Raw genomic sequence first — 17,507 nt, forward strand, 5'->3', positions numbered from 1 at the left:
CTGCTTCTAGGATTGGTACAATGTTGTCAAACTGCATACTACGAGATTGACCTCTTTTCTGATTGGCTGCCAAGTTTCATTCATATCCATTCACAAGAAGCGGCGTGAGAGCGAGTTGAAGACAACAACCTTTGCGATAGTGCGTCCCACGAAACACCCCCGCGGCGGGGGTAAAAAATAGGCAGAACAAAACGCGCTCCGTGGGCATTGCTAGGGTTATTGACAAAATTACAATGATGGGTTATTCAATAAGGACTGAAACATCACATATAGGCCAAAAGTCAGAGGTCTTCATGCAGACATGTATGCTTTATTGAGCAACTATGCAGTTCGGTTGGGTTACTGAGCAACTTGCAAAGATGGGTTGGGTTGGGTCATTGAGCAATTTACAAAGCAAGGTTATTGATAAAATTATAAAGCACAGTTACGGAAATACTTACAAAGATGGGTTTACAGCTCCAGTGGGTGGGGGTTTGTTGATGTTCCTTGACCTTTCGATAGACTGTCTCTTCCGATACAGCAATGTCAGGACAAACGTACTGATACACAGCAGTACCACAGCAACTCCAATTGTGATGTAAACCCATGATGCAGTGCCACTTCCTGAGTCTGGGAAAGAGATTTGTTTGTGTTGAACCATTCTCATATTACTTTGCAGCACACTTTCTATTCATTCACATTTTTACCCGACATGTTTCCTTTCACCTCAGGCCATCAGCTTGACATCTGATGTACTCCACTATTAGTAGCAAAAAAAATGTTATATATTTTTATTTTTTTTTTGCTTTGTTTGCTTTCTCCTTACCTAAGAGAAAGAATAGACTTAAAAGTCGCAAATTCAAGAAATAAAGTGTCTGTACTATGCTACAAAAAATCAATGCGTTATTAAACATGCCAAGGCAAAAGCCATGAAATAGAAAAATCACTATTGATGAAGAAAGTGAAATCCGTAATCCTCATGGCACATCTGCCTTTTCAGAAAAACATGCCAGTTCTCATGAAAATTAACTTACATATAACATATCCACAAATTCCACACAAAAATACAGCAGTATACTCTCTTATCTCTATACTTACAACACAAACAAAAATTTGGCAAAAATTATGTAAGGACTGGAAAAAATGAGTCTCAAATTTACATATAAGATCAGGATTCAAGCCATCTTGAATGCCTCTCTCACTTTCGACACAACTCTCTTTAAATTGCTAGAGGAAGCCATCTCATCTCCCGCAAATACAGGGACAGCGACGGTGAGAGTAAGCACACAAGGCGTCCCAAAGCTTTCTATAAATATATTATTAAGACAAGGGCGACAGCTGAAAGTTCCGATTTGGATCAAATTTGAGATGTGAGCATTTTTGGCCTTTTCAGCCACTCTTACAACTATTTCTCTTACAACTATTTCATCATATAAGAACCCCCCTAAACTTTTATTTTGTCATATACCAGGCACTTTAATAGGTAGTCGTCACCATCATATCCTTCTAATGTCCCTCTTTTTTTCTTTTACTGCCCATTTTCTTAAAAACACTTGTTATTCTACTACATGTTTTTTTTCATCCACTCTTCACGAAATTTTCAAAGAATGAAGAGAAGATGTAACACCAAAAAAGTGACTGTTGAATTTACAATATATGAAATAGATTTTTGTTGGTGGTGTCTGGAGTGTGAACTTTGATTTTTTTTGCAGCCTTGAATACTACCTCAACAAAAAAATTATTTTAAAGTTTGTAATTCATTTAGGAAAAATTCAACAAACAAGTTTTAAGAGCTATTATTTCCTTACATGCATGCATGCAAAATAATAACCAATTTCCATTGAAAATAAGCGAGATATTAACTATGTAAGACACATTAACATGCGCTTGATAAAGGGTGAAATTTGGTCCACAAACAAGCGAGATAGCCCTCATCTATAGTGCCCCCCCCCCCCCCTACCCTTTTCCCCTTCCTTAAACATAAAATCCCACATAATAATAAATAGCATTGGCATAGTGCGAATTCCCACTCAACAGCAAGCCCTAGGCACTCTACAATCTATATTATTATCCCAGTAGACTTGAAAACATTCTGAAATCATCTCTTCCTAGGAAGAGACAGGTGCTAAAACACTAACATACTGGCAATATCTTTTTCTGTTTATGGCTGGATGAAATGAGGAAAATTTGTTCCTTAGAAATACCTTTCCCATGGACACAACGTCAGACCAAGCATCAAATATGAAAATATCTGTATGATTTCAGACTATGAAAAGAAATTAATCACAGACCAAAAAATGTTATCAATTTAACTTTCAAATTTGTTCATACCTTTTCCCTAGGCAAATTAGCAACAAAAAACTCCAGGGGCTGTGAAGTTAGGGGAAAAGTAATTGTATGACATTCGAGAATAACTGGAATTAAAGTTTGTCGCAAAACCTGCTATTAAGTAGCTGAGTACAACATGAAGAGGAAAAAAAAGAGGCAGCATTTGTTTCCTGATTTTGCACTGCATATGACTCACCTGAGGATCCTTCAGCATGCTCTAAGCCAGGAACAGGGTCATTGAAACTGGTTATAGAAAAAAACAAAAAAAGGAAGAAAAAGATACAGAATTCATCACCATTAAAAAATTACAGGATTTACTGCAAAGTGAAAGTTTTAAAAATTAGGAAAGTTCTATTTTTTTCTTGTTTCCAACTATGACATCTGCATCTAAAAGATATTGTGTTTCCAGTTCTGTATCAATACTGTCAGTGAAAAAGTGACCAACTGTTGGGTTCTTTCGAGCTTAGAACACAGACTCTCGGCATTTGACCTTTTGAGAACTTCAGAGCCTGTTATTTTGCCCTGCAATTTGATGCCAGGAATTCTCCTGAGAAATTAAATGTGAAAATGATTCAGCTTCTTGTCAAGGCTTTAGTACACTGTCCAGGTCTAAGCACTGTACAACAGGGTTGTGGACTTGCAATTTAGTCTATGTGTGAATGCCACAGCAGTCCAGGATTCTTGCTCTTAGTCTTCCAAAGAATGAAATAATTTTGTTTGTAATATGGAAAGCAATTTCTGCTCGATGTGGGCAGTTGATACAGTGTACTGCCAAGACATTTGAAGTTATCAACGCTGTTCAATGTCATGTCTTGCTCTGGGTCTTCCAAAGGATGCACTAGCTTTATTGATACATAAGCTATTTCTGCATTGATGCATGCATTGGAAGACACTGTGACTTATATGCACTATAAGCCATCCACCTTAAAAATAAAACTGGAAAAAATGGCTTTGCACAAAGGTAGCTTTATGTAAGCAAAGGTGAAATGTGATTATTCAGTTGGGATAGAACCGCAAACAACAAATAAAAATGGCATATTCCTGAATTTTTACTGACAGGACAATCACTGATTTAAAGCAGGAAAGTACGCATAATTATAAACATCACAGACTTTTATTCTTGTCTGAGAAGACTGCACTCGGTCCCCACTACCTGGTCTCATTTATTGTATTTATTTTGTATGGCATTACAATGGTGTAAATTATCAAAATGTACCTGTGAATACTGACAAAACATTTTGCAAGAGATGGCAAAGAAACTAACTATCTCATCCAGTCTCGTTACATCAATTATCTAAAGGAACTGAAATTTTTGTTTAGCCCATTTGTTTTAGCTTCTTAACACAAGACGGAAAAAAGGGGGGGGGGAGTGAGAGAGAGACACGCTATGTTTCATAATTAGATGCTGGAAACATTCATTTCAAACCTGGTCTACCGGCACATGCGGTGTAGCAATTAGGTGCTTCACATCACACCCAGAATGCAGGAGTTCGATTCCTATGTGGGGGGGGGGGGGATTTTTATTGAGTACTCCATCTTTCTACTCTGTCTCCCCTTGTTTTGGCTCCCACAGGCAGGGTGAAAGCAGCTCACCTCCTAAATGACCTCAATTCTGTCAATAGGGGCGTAAAACACCTGAATTATATTTTTTTAATAGAAAAACTAGTTATACTTGAGTCCTACACCATTCATATTCTGTAAAACCAACGTACCAAACCTCCATTACCTTAGCCCCAACTAATCAGTTAACTTACATCATGCTTTTGTCTTTATCTGAAGCAAAGTGACCCCTTGGCACAAAACCCGCTTCTTCCATTCCCCCTGCCACTGCCATTTCGTCTTCCACTCCATTGTAGCCATTTGTGGCAAATACCATTGGGACTGTTGAGTTCTGTATGACTGGTCGCTTTGCCTTATTCGGCCATCGTCTGTTATCTCTTTTTCTTATGACATTTTCCTTTGTAACTTCATGGCCGCCAATCTGAAAATAATATGAATATTCAACACCAGGCTCAGTCTAGTTTTAAAATCTGGAAACCCAAAAACATAGTAAAAGAAAGAGCAAAAAGAAGTTTGAAAAAGCAATACAATGAGGTAACAGCCTCCATCACCAAGTTCATTGACTTCTTGTTGGAAAATTATCCTTTTGATTTTTTGTCCACATTTCTCAATTCCTTTGTGCTATTTTTGTACAGAGAAGACACTTTCAAAATGAAACCATAATATTATCCCTCGGCAGAATCAGTATCAGCATAGAGGTGTAGTTGTTTTCTGTAAAGCTAATTAGCACAAAAACCTAAAGCCTGAGTAGAGACATTGAAGCAACTCCAAGACCAATGATGAGAGATGGCACGAGTGTTTTAAAAACCCACAGATACTACAAGAAAATGAGACTGCAGAGAAAGAAGGGCTAGGGAAGAAGTGTAGCTACATAGGGTGCTTACCACCCTATGCCCACCATTTCAGGTCATACACCACGTGATTCAAGGGACAGAGACATGGGGGGGAGGAAGGGGAGGGGGGTGGAAGGGGCAGATGGGCTGCATTGTGGTGATCACATTACCAAAGGATAATTGTCATAAAATTCAGTAGGTAGCCTTGCCATGGTCTGGGTTATGTGGTGAGAAAAGAATTGAAGACAGAAAGCTGTGTTAACTATTTATCATTTAATGCTGGTGGCCCAATCTTTGAGTCACTTTTTTAAAGAAGAAACCACACTCTTTCAGGTTTCAAAATTTAAACAAAGGTAGAATTCAATATTCCTTTGAGCATGATTCAGCTGCATTTTAATTATTTTGAACTAAAGAATTTACTAAATTAAAAATTTCGATTGCTATGTTATCATTGAAAAATACTCCATAATTCAGCCATTAGTTTTGTATTGCATTTTTAAAAATTGTGTTCAGTATAAGCTCACAGTTGTATGGGTAAAAGCAAACATGAATCCTCACCCCAAAATGTAACTTATTCCCCATTTGACTCCCAAAACAGAAGTCCTGCTATACCAGCAACTGTGGTTATGCGTTTCAACATTGCATGCAGAAGACGCAAGTTCAATTCCTGTAAGGGAGGCTTTTTTATAGAATATATCTCTATCTAACTGCTGACATGTTGCATCCCTCTCAGCCCGTGTGGACTTGACAGGTATGGTCAAATCAGCCTGATTCCGAAATCACCTAAATTGTGCTGAAAGTGGCATGAAATATTTAGTTACAATACATGGACAGTGCTGCTATGTCAATGTCCCTCCCTTCACCCTATTTTAACATGGCAAAATGTACCTAAGATCCAACTTTTGTCCAGCATAATTCAGCAAAGCAAAACTTTCCCAACCATTATCCCCTAAATATGCCAAGATTGGACATGTCTTTATTGCTGATGGCTTGGAGGGACCATAATGAGCTGGCATGCATTGACAACATTCTTTGTAAAAGAGAGAAAGATTACAATATTTTTATACCTATACGTAGAGTCAATGAAGTCTCAGCTCCTCAAGACAGAAACCTAGAACTATCTCTGTCGACAGTGTAACTTCTCTAAAAAAAAAAAACCACTGGTGTCATCTCTTTGTGTGTTCTCAAAGAGGCTTAATTATTGAAAAACTGAAATTCACTCAACGCTTCAATTAGCTTTTCTTACATACAACTTCAGTTTCAATCATGATCATGTGCTAAGCCACACAATTTTCAGAAGCAAGTGAGATATTGGAAGAAGAGCGGAGGTCAGTGGTTGTTCCTTCTAATCTGGCAAGAATCTCTTTCCACTAACAATGAACATTACATTGATTTCTGAATATCACGACCATATGTGAAGACAACTGTAAAACAAAAAAGCCTGCTATAGAAAAATACATATTCTAGCACATACCCTTCATCAGTTTCATCACTTATTACCAGAATTACTATAAATCAGAAATAAAAAACATGTTCCCCTTGCATTCAATCTATCTATGGTCAACGGCATTTCTAACCTCAAGCATTGTTGGTAGCAGTTCGGGAAAGCAGCTGATGATATCCTTCATGTATGTCGTCAGTAACTGCCACAATCGGTCAAAAGAGGACTGTTCTTGTGCCTTCTGTAATAGTTCTCTGCATTCAGCTATTCAAAAGTAGGAAAGCAACAAAAAAAAAAGAAATAAGTTAATGAGATATTATCAAATACAGTCGAACCTGTGTAAGATGGAATCGCAAGGGAGCCAGAAAAAATTCCGTCTTAGACAGGGGAATTTAGGGTGAGATGGAAAGGGTGTGGGGTGGGGGGTTCACAGGCCCAGCCGGTGAGATCAACGATCGCTTGTCCGATCGGCAAGCGATTGTCAAAACTTTACACCTCTCCATTGCTATGGCATTCGTCAGTCTTACTTATCCAATTACCACCAGTGCTTGCCTTTCATAGGACCACTGTTTGACCTATTAAAAACAGAAACGTTCAAACATCTCCTTTGCTTCCACTCTTAGCCCTACCCATCGGTGTAACAAGCACAGTCAATCAGTGCCACTCCTCACTGCCATCATGTAACAACGATTCGAGGAACTCTTTCCTCGGCAGGCTGTACGATCAGGGCTACAGGCTTTGGTTAGTCTAATTTCACACCTCTGGCTTCTGGCTACCCAAGAAAGTTTCCGTAGTGGCTCGGTACTCAAGCACTCTCACAGGCAGTCGTGAGATTTCACACCCTCACTACCCTGACCATCTGCATCGCTCAGGGTTCACATGATGGGGTAACATCTACCCCAAATTGCACCCCGACTCCCCTTCCTCGCCCAGCCATGGTGTTAAGTTTAAAGCCGGCAGAACCAAACTTGCGAGTTTTGTTTCAAATCAGAAATCAGTGCTGAGCGGGCAAAGCATTTTCCATCTAAGACAGGTGAAACCCTCGGAAGGGAGTGGATTTTTCTTTCTGTTTCCGCGTTGGACAGGCTTCTGTTTTATACAGGTAATTAAAGAAGAATATATCAAGGGGGAAGCGGGGAGATTCCGTTAAGACAAGTTTCCGTTTTATACAGGTTTGCCTCAATTTAATGATTCTCATTCTAAAACAAATGAAGATAAATTACCACTTAACTTGTTACTTCTTTGATATAACAGAATAAGGGAAGAATTTACTTCAATACTTCATAAAGATAATTAATTTGATGATTCTGTCTATATAAAATTTTAATTCTCTTACTCACTGGACTGAGGTACAGCTTTCACACAAGCAGCATTTCTTTTTGTTGAACAGTTCCATACGACAAGATGAACAGAACTACACCAGTCGCAAGCACAACATAAGTTTTCTCTTAAGAAAAATCCATCAGCACATTTTATTTCTCTGCCATCACTTCGGAAAAGCAATGCTGATAAATTTGAAGACTTTCCATTCCTATGAAGAACTTGAGTATCGGGGAAAAGCGACTCTCTCTTTGTCTCTGCCAACAAATTTTCCCTCTTGATTTTCCTCCATTCCGATGTTCCAGCAGGTTCCCATCCAGGAGCACCTTGAGGCAAATGTCGCTTCACCGAAATCAGAGCGAGTCCATTAATTCCATATACCTGAAAAAGGATTTTTTTTTTTAAAGTATTAAAATGCAATTACTTTCCCCTCTTCATTTTAATTTTAAAAACACAGCATAGTGGCTTACAAGTTGAAAAAAAAATGGGCTGCACTTTAACCTTGAACACTAACAGAATTTCCAACAAATAATAGGCTAAAAATAAGTGTTTTTGCCCCATTTGTAAACATAGATATGTTCTGTACAAGTACAATAATTGATGAAGGATTTTATGATCGATTTATTCACTTTAGTACCGATTTGACTGTGCACATAAAAATGACAGACAAGCACTAGTCTTATAATTTCAAGAACATGATTCTATTTAAAAAATGTAAGAGTACTTTAGTGGAGCGTCTTTTTCCTTTAAAATGATAATTTATCTTTATCATGGGGACATATTGTCAAATAAAAAGTTTCTGTAGATTTTTCAATTTATTTGTTGTTTGGTGGGGGGGGGGGGGGGTTAAATTGCTTGTTTGGTTGGGGGGGGGGGGGGGGGGGGGGGGGGGGGGCCCAAAACTTCCCCCAAAGCATTAAAGGGGGGTTGTTTGCTTGAAAAAAAAAAAAATTTTTTTATACATGGGGCCCTTGTCAAATAAAAAGTCTCTGTAGATTTTTCAATTTATATGATTTTTGGGGGGGGGGGGGGGGGTTAAATTGTTTTTGGCTTTGTTTGGTTTGGGGGGGGGGGGGGTGTCACATACTTGCACGAAGCATTAAAGGTGCCAGCCCACTTGGTGATCTACAACGATATATCTGTTTTACTTGATGGTCTACCATCCGATCAGTCTGTTCCACTTGACAAACAAACTATAATCTACCACAATCCACAATGCTAAACACTGCATTTATACAGGATTGGGATTGTGATTAGCCATATTAGAAATGTTAGAAATGGATGTTTGAAAGTAATGCAGCAGAACATCAGGTAGATCATGGTCAGTCAGGCAGAACTGCATTATCGCGGTTGACCATCAAGTGGATTGACACCACATAAGCCTTCAGGCTGATGCTCACCAATGCAGTTTTAGTCAAAAGTTTTCAAACCTTGCTACTGCTGAAGATATTTCACTGTGATATCGATATATCAATCATTTCATATTTCATCATATTCAGAACTCTTAGAGTCATTAAAGTTATTTTTTCTGTAATTTGAGCAGGAACGGAAAAGCCTGATTCTGTTCTACGGAAAAATGCTTCTCCATTCAGGAATCAACCTCAAGCTTCTTATTTCCAATGGATAAGACCTTAAACACTATACTACAAACATCAGAGTAGCCTGATCCTTGTGCTCAGGTTCAAGCATTGAACTTGAACTTTGAGAAAAGACAAAAACTATAAGTGTCACAACGCGATGGAATCAGACACTCGTTAATTTTTGGGCATATGGAGTTATTGGTATCGCCTTAAAGCTTGTTTACTTGCCTTGCTTTTGATGAAAGAATTGCCCATTTATCTTGAGTACATGTCGAGATATTTGCGATTGAATGAGGTGGTGTTCGCCTGGTTTGAGAGGCAAAATTAGTGAGAAAATAGCCACCAAAGTGTGGTTATTTACAAAGACTCAGAGTCCGAGGATACTGACAATTTACATTTTTTGTGCCTTTAACCAACGTTTAAAAATATAATTCACACTGAAATGGGTTCTTAAATGGACATAGAAGGTGCTGAGCCAAAGAAAAAAATGTCAATAAAAATTGCCAAACCAGCGGAAAAGTATAGGTTTCTTTACTTTCATTATTTTGACGAGCACCTGATTTCACCACGCTACCTCACATATACAAATAGAGATATTAGCGATTGAAGGAAGTGGGGAATCACCTAGTTTCAGAGGTAAAATTAGCAAGAAAATGGCTGTAAAAGTCTAGCAACTTCCAAAACTTAAGAGTCTTTAAAAACTGCAAATTTACATTTTGTGCCTTAAATCAGCATTTTTCAGTAAAATCCACACAGAAATAGGGGGGGGGTTGTAAGTGTTTCACGGCGCTCGCAACTACATAAGGTCATATGAGCACGCGGAACACATTAAACATTTTCAGTTGATATGAAATTTTGAATTTTGCAAGCCTACTCTTATCGATTTTTGACCACCAAGGGATCTTAAACATGCGCAACTTGCACACGGGACCTTCGAGTTATTTCACCCATGTCTGAGAAGGCTAGGTGTAGATCTTTCCTACCATAAGATCAGGGACGTGGCTGAAAGACAGCAGTAAGAAGGAGCCAAGAAGTAGCAATAGAAAGGCTGCAGAGAGAGACAGGAGCCCAGAGGAAAGGGCAAAGGAGGTGAGGGGGTGGGGGCAGAAAGAGGAGACGAAAGCATACGACAGAACATTGTTAGAGAGCAGGAAAGGGTGTGAAAGGAGAACATTTTAGAGAAGCAAATTTTCCGTCGCTATCCAGATTTGAACCCACGACCTATTGAATGAAAGGCGAACACCTTAACCATTAGACCACGAGAGCCTCCATGTGTTTTTTAATTGACCTTAAGGGTACTGAGTCAAGAAACCAAAAAATCGATAAAAGTTGCCAAACTGACAGAAAAATTACAGTTTCTTTGATTTAATTGTTTCAACATGCACCTGATTTCACCACAAAGCCTCACATATGTAAAATATTGAAGAAAAAAAAGGTAGCCTATATAAAATGTAGGAATCAAAAGAGTGTGCCTAACTACACCTTTTCTACCAAGTTTTCCCTCAAAATTTCAAGGTCCAACTTGGGTCAGAGTTGGATATAAAACTGAGATGACTAATATAATATGATGACAATGTTTTTAAAAACATTGAAAAAGCAAAATAACCATGTGGTCTCAATAGCATAATACTCACCCAGACTGTGGCTTGACAAAAGGTCAAAAGTATCAGCCCAAAGGAAGTCATGGCTCTGTGAGAGAGACAATAATATAATGTACAAATATAAATTGTAACTCTTTCATCAAATCTTTAATGATTAAGCATATATATACAGGTATGATTGCAACTGGCAGAAAAATTGGTGCATCCTTTTGGAAACAGTCAGCCACGTCGCTGAAATCAATGAAAACAAGCTTTCATAACCATCAGAAATGTTCCATGATTCATTTGCAATACATGCATACAGCATAATTTATACCCAGGTGTTACTCTTACATTTAAAAAAAAAATGTTTAAAAGAAACTTTTCTCTACATTGGCATTAGTCAATTGGTACCCTTGAACAGTAGAACGAAAGGTAACTGGTAAGTAGAAATGTGCGGACCAGTCCGATGGATCTCCAACCAGATTATGATGGAGACTATAAGCAGACAGACTCTGGGATGGATCCTGAAGTGGGGGGGGAGAGCAGAGATGGACATGTTCCGACAGCAGTGACCCCAACACAGTGGATGAGTAAGAAAGTAAGTAGAAGGAAAATTTTTATGAAAATGGGTGGGGGTGGAGGGGGGGGGGGAAGGAGAAGACCCATAGAGAGAGAAAAACAGAATGAGAGGAGTGGATAGAGAGAGAGAGAGAGAGAGAGAGAGAGAGAGAGAGAGAGAGAGAGAGAGAGAAAGAGAGAGAGAGACAGACAGACAGACAGACAGACAGACAGACAGACAGACAGACAGACAGACAAACAGACAGACAGACAGACAGACAGACAGACAGACAGACAGACAGACAGACAGACAGACAGACAGACAGACAGAGATTTAAGAAAATATCTTGAAAACATCTCTATAGGCCTACTATAGACAGTAGATCTGGACTACTACTCAACTAGATTTTACAATATATAGCAGTCGAACCTGCCTAAGAGGCCACCTGTACTAATGGCCACCGTTCCATTACACCTTTGTATTTTTCACTATAACCTGTCCAATGCAGCCATGGTCAGTCATTTTCACAAAAAGTTGGCCTTAAAAGCTGCTCACATCTAAAATTGCCACAAAATGTTCATGCTAACACGTCCTCAGAAATAGTGAGCTATTTTAGTCAATGCAAAGGTAAGTACTATTTTACTTCCCCCACTGTCTCATACTCAAGTGCTCTTTAATAGAGAAATAATATAATAACAATAGAATAATATAACAAAAATAAAAATTAAACTTATATCATAGTGCATAATAACCACGCTCTATAGCATACTCTTAACAGTTTATAAAAAGAAAACTATTATTACCACAGCAGACCCAAGAACACTCAAACATATTCTCAGCTTCCCAAGCAGCATACAGTGCACAAGCAGCCAATTAAACACTCAAACATTAATAAACTAACAAGATCTTTCATTGTCTATACCTCGATACCCATTGCCACTTCTGGGTGAAGTGAGGAAATTTCATATGAAAGGACATGATGTCGAGATTTGTAAGAATGACTTTACGGTTGAGAGTTCGAGAACCTAATCACTAGACCACCCATGCCACCCTATACTTATACAGCCGATTAGCCCTTATCTTGTTCATTTTTATCTGTTTTACATTAATTTACTTTATTCTTATGTTCACCACAAATTACTAGTTTTTGAGATTTCATGTTTTTATAAAATACCTTTGCAGAGTTACATTAAATTACACACCTTTTTAAAAATCATGATGATTTAGCGAGACATACTCCCACCACCATCCCCGCGACCTAAAAATGCCCAGGAAGAGGGGGGGGGGGGGGGGGGGGGCTTATATTTCAAATCAATGTTTTGCAAATTTTTAGCTTTGAGATTTTTTTTTACAATTTATTTGCCATGATTTTGGTGGCCATCATGATGTATGTTTCTGCTGAAAAAAATATGGTGGTTTAGCTCCCAAAAGCAGTGCATCTGCATGTGGAAGTGAAAATAAAATGGCAACAGATAGAAATGGACAAGAAAAATGCTACAACAACATCTGAGGATGAGAAGGGAGTGAAAGTAGATTTTTTATTAATATGATAGCCTACTTTTACTTTTTAAACTTTTTCCTTCCTCTTGTTTCCTCAGGATGTCGAGGGGAGGGCAAAGTTTCAGTCCTGTGCTAGGTGTGTAGCGTCTGTGACAGTCATGTTGTTCCAGGACCAATTTAACCCCGTCCAGCCAGGTCTTTTTTGGTCTTCCTCTTGATTTGAAGCTGGATTCTCGGGTGTTGTAAGCTCTAGCCGCTAGTTGTTTCTGGGGCATTCTGGTTAGATGTCAAAACCATTTGACTCTTTAACGTTCTATGAATTTTATCACTGGTGGTATTCCAGTTTGTATATGGTTTCGTTTCTTATGCGGTCTCTTCTGGTGACGTTGATGGTTTTGCCGAGACACCTCATTTCGCATGCATTGATTTTTCTTTCTTGTGCCTTGTTTAGCGACCCTGTTTGCAACTGGTATGTTAATGCTGGTATGAAGACACTGTTGATGAGCTGGGATTTCACTTCGGTTGGGATGTTCTTGTGACTGAGCAGGTATGCTAGCTGGTAGGTCACGGCATTTGCCTTCATAGTTCTTGTTTCTATTTCTTTGTCCATATGCATTAAAATGATACCGCTATAAATGTGTGATCTGCAGCAATTTAAAATACTGCAGTTTGACCCTGTGTGCGGGAATGAAAGTAAAAATTTACCCCCCTACTTAAACTTAAAACACCTAACAGAAAATTTAAAGAAATAATAAGGAAAGGTAGGGCAATCCTGCTCTGAGTGCCAAGTCACTAAATGAATGGGGACACAACTGCCTACAAGTAGGCAACTAGAAGGCCCCGCAGAAACTTGATCAACTTGGCTTTCCTCCTGTGATCCATGCCAAATTATGCTAACCAAATGCCTCACGTTCTACTTTACTTTTATCCAACGCTTATACCCTTATTTGGGTGTCGCTGGAAGAAAGAGACATCTCTGACTCTCTGCCACCAGCCGGAGAGCTTGGGTCAGGGGGATGCCGTGAGTTGTTTTATGTTTCCCTGACTCCATCTATCCAAGTCTTTCTCGGTCGCCCTCTAGCCTTGGCCTTGTTGCCATCAAATTTTTTTTATGTAGATAGGCATGTTGTGCTGGGTGGTGTGTTGGTAATTGCATGAGATGTCCGAACCATTTGATTCTTTGGTGTTGGACGCAATGAATGACATGATTTGTGCCCACCATTTCTTTGATTACTGTGTTTCTAATTTTGTCTCGCCTGGTCTTGCTTACTGCTTTTCTAAGGCATCGCATGTGGGAAGTGGCTATTCTCATCCGGGGTGAGAATAGAAAAACGATCTACCTCTCACCCCGGGTGAGAATTGCCAGCGTAGGCTATTCTCACCCGGTGCGAAACAAGACCTGCTTTTCCTCATTTTGGAATACTGTCTATCGGTGTGGATGATCAAATTGATAAAAGCCAAGAAAAAATTACGTTATAGCACAAAAGTAAGCTAATTTGATCATTTTCAAAGATGCTGTGGCTATTTCACTTTTCGAATCGAGCCGAACTACGCGGGTCGCCATTTTGTTTTGCCCGGAAGTTCTCGCAAGATCTACTCCTCCCCCCTCTCTCTCTATAGCAGTTGCGAGCGCCGTAAAACCTTATACTACTACTACTACTCTCTCTCTCTGTCTCTTTCTGAATACTGTCTATCGGTGTGGACAATCAAATTGACCAAAACAAAGTTAAAAAATGATGTTAAAACACAAAAGTAAATTAATTTGGTTGTCTACAAAGATGCTACAGCTATTTAACTTTTCGAATCGAGCCGAACTACGCGGGTCGCCATTTTGTTTTGACCGGAAGTTCTCGCGCTACTCCTCTCTCTCTTTCTCTCTCTCCACTGCCCACAGACAAAATTGTACGTTTTTGGTAGGCTACAGCTACAGTTGTAATGGAACGTTTGTTCACGGCACAGAATTCTACAATGTTTCTGTTATCACAGTGTAGAATTCTGTGGTTTAGGGTGAACGCAAAATTTGTTGGCCTAGATCTAGGCTATAACGGTGAACGCGCACCGGGTGAGAATAGCCAAAAGACTCGCCTGCACTATTCTCATCCCGGGTGAGAATAGAGGTGGCCTTCACAAGTTGTACAGTCCATGCCAGCTTTAAGCCAAATTAAGCATGGTCATTGGGAGAAAGCTTAAAAAGCGTGTAAAATGCTTAATAGTAAATAGAAGCATGCTTGAGTGTGAAGTAGATTTTCATATGTAGAAAATTTCCCGTGCTATTTCTCTTAGTTTGTTAGTAGGTAGGCCTATAGTATAATAGTGGTCATGCAAAAGTGTGCACTTTTAATATATTTTATCCGCCGTGGTAGTTTTTGTTTGTTAGTTTTGTGTTTTGGTCGAATGGGAAATGAAAACTTAAATGAGACGGCCATTCACGATACAGCACACAAGTCCGAATAGCATCCAGTGGCTGTTCGGATTCGAGTCCGAAAGCCACTTCGTAAAGTTAAAGTATTAGTAAGGTGCAACTTACATTCACACTCATCATTCACATCACTGAAAGGTCAGAAAAGAATGGCAATGAACATAATGATGGCGATGATGAAAGACACTGACAATTATATAACTTCAAATGGTGATTAAAAGCTTTCGTGAGTGGACCTCTGAGTCTAGATCTAGGCCTACGCCAACGCTAGGAGAATCTTACCTGTGCTACACTCTTTCAAGTTTTTAGCCAGGAACACATCACAGAGTGAAACACAATCCTTCTCGAATAACAAACAAATTAATTAGACGTCAGATCTAGATCCACATCTAGTCCAAGCCCTAGTCTTCATATTTTTGCTTCATCCACAGCTCTTAGATCTCAACCTAGATATAGATCTAGATCTAGAATCTAGAGATCTCAAACTAGACCTAGAAGATGTTGATCTAGATCTAGAGATGTTGATGTAGATCTAGATTCTAGCATGATTTCATCCCAACTTCCGGATTCCACCAAGCCCATGAACAGAAGATCTAGCTAGAAATCTAGATATCTAGTGCCAGCTGCCGCGTACAAATATCCTCAGGAATATTATAATTTAAATCCCTCATCTAGACTAGTATCTAATGTCTAAATCAGATGGGGCAGTGGTCAACATTCCAAAGGTCTTCAACTTAAAATAAATGACAGATCACGTTATCTAGTGTATCTTTTTTCAACACCTTACAATTTTTCAGCTGCCCTATTGAATTCTATTCTGTGCCATCAACCGATAAACAAACAGGCGAACGACTATATATGAACACAGAAGACTGAAGAGTTAGAAATGGGGATTCCCCTCCAGGGGTCCATCGATGGACGATCTTTTGAAAATATCGATACTAGAACTAGATCTAGATCAATGATAGTACATAACAAGATGGGCCACTCAGCCAAAAAAGTGTCCACAGGAAGTATGCTCTTTGCTTCAGATGGCGCTGCAGTCTGTTTTGAAGCTCTCTTTCGTTTTTCCAGAAGAAGAATAGGAATAGCACCTCCTTGCGTGCGCAGATCGACTGCTGTTCATCAGCAGTTCGGGTACGTTCAGTGCGTAGTTTTAGGTTTAAAAAATTTTTTAATGACCTCTCGCCTTTCATTCTAAAGTCAAATTAAAAGAAGAAAACCATCACCCTTTCCTCCGGAAGAGGTTTTTTGTCAGCGTAACCATTTTAAAAAAGCGTTCTTCCGAAATTCATTCAAAAACTTGCTAGTTTCACTTTGATTTTTAAAAACTCAAGTAGGATAACTCTGTTCGCAAAAGGTGCGCTTTTGCAAAGAGGGCGCCACCGAATTTTGAGGACACTTTTTTAATTGGCTCAAAGAGAGAAGTGGCCCATCTTGTTATGTACTATCATTGTCTAGATCAAAGATCATTGTCTAGATGTTCTCCAATGCCAATAGGCCTACAATTAATGCAAGGAGAATTCAAATAAATCATTCAAGGCATCAAACAGCTCAAGGAACTCTGAGCGGGTAAAGTAGGTAGGAAGATAGGTATTTTATTTAGCGTTTATGGCCATTGGCTCACATCACATCAATAATAATTAAGTAATTGTACTTAGATTCCTATAATATCTCAATTTAAGCCATGAGAAAAATACAACCAAGGCTATTTCTGTTTTATAATTTATAATGGAAACTTTGTTTAGCTATATAAAGTGTTTCTAAAATGTTGTTGATATACATGTAACATGTTATTTATGATTTGTTCGATTTTCATGGAAGTCTCTCGTAATTGCAAAAATTGTATGCTTTATGTGTAAAATCCTACAATTCCAGATTACGTCTTAATAATTACCTCTGGGTTTTTTCTACCTATTTCTTTGAAAACTTTTCTTTTCATTCTTTTTCTTTTCCTCTTTTTGGGGGGTCTAGATTCACTTTAAAAATGTAAAGAGAGAAATAAGGAAGAAATTGTTTTTCACTATCATGTCAATTCTTAGTTTTGTTAGTTTTATGACACACACAATAAGCGTCATATCATTATAATAGATCTAAGTGCCGATGATTAGAAGTTACAAGAGAGTAACAAACACAAATAAAAGAAAGCAGAGATAAGGGTGATAGATGTTTGATAGGAAAGAAGGAGCAAACCACACTGTACCAGAGCACCTAGCTGCCACCACCCATTATTATTATCCTTCTTAATCGATGACAGAACGTAGGCCTAGCAGCAGCAGTAGTTGTAACGGCAGTAGTGGTAGCAGCAGCAATAATTTTAGGGAGTGCTTATTTAGGCCACATATGGCCTAAATAAGGTAAGGGAGGGGGGTTTAGCTTATTTAGGCCACACATGTTCAAACTAC

General features: G+C 38.8%; 1 protein-coding gene and 1 long non-coding RNA gene across 4 annotated transcripts in view; one reads left to right on the top strand and one right to left on the bottom strand.

Moving 5' to 3' along the window:
* The window catches only part of LOC101859152, a 43,867-nt gene extending 27,831 nt beyond the window's left edge, over positions 1–16,036 (bottom strand). For 2 of the 3 annotated variants that reach the window (XM_013079136.2, XM_013079135.2), the window contains exons 1-7: positions 15,385–16,036; positions 10,676–10,730; positions 7,482–7,842; positions 6,278–6,405; positions 4,062–4,288; positions 2,504–2,556; positions 441–609 (exon numbers count right to left, since the gene is read on the bottom strand). In XM_013079136.2, coding sequence (XP_012934590.1) covers positions 441–609; positions 2,504–2,556; positions 4,062–4,288; positions 6,278–6,405; positions 7,482–7,842; positions 10,676–10,726 — 989 coding nt within the window. In that variant the 5' untranslated portion in view covers positions 10,727–10,730; positions 15,385–16,036. The remainder of the gene's footprint in view (positions 1–440; positions 610–2,503; positions 2,557–4,061; positions 4,289–6,277; positions 6,406–7,481; positions 7,843–10,675; positions 10,731–15,384) is intronic. The other variant, XM_013079137.2, reaches the window with a different exon arrangement.
* Positions 16,037–16,569: 533 nt separating this feature from the next.
* LOC118477210 overlaps positions 16,570–17,507 on the top strand; it is a 19,771-nt gene continuing 18,833 nt past the window's right edge. The window contains exon 1 of the long non-coding RNA XR_004858220.1: positions 16,570–16,683. This is a non-coding gene — a long non-coding RNA (uncharacterized LOC118477210). The remainder of the gene's footprint in view (positions 16,684–17,507) is intronic.

The sequence above is a fragment of the Aplysia californica genome, unplaced genomic scaffold (assembly GCF_000002075.1).
Source record: "Aplysia californica isolate F4 #8 unplaced genomic scaffold, AplCal3.0 scaffold00041, whole genome shotgun sequence".
Taxonomy (NCBI): domain Eukaryota; kingdom Metazoa; phylum Mollusca; class Gastropoda; order Aplysiida; family Aplysiidae; genus Aplysia; species Aplysia californica.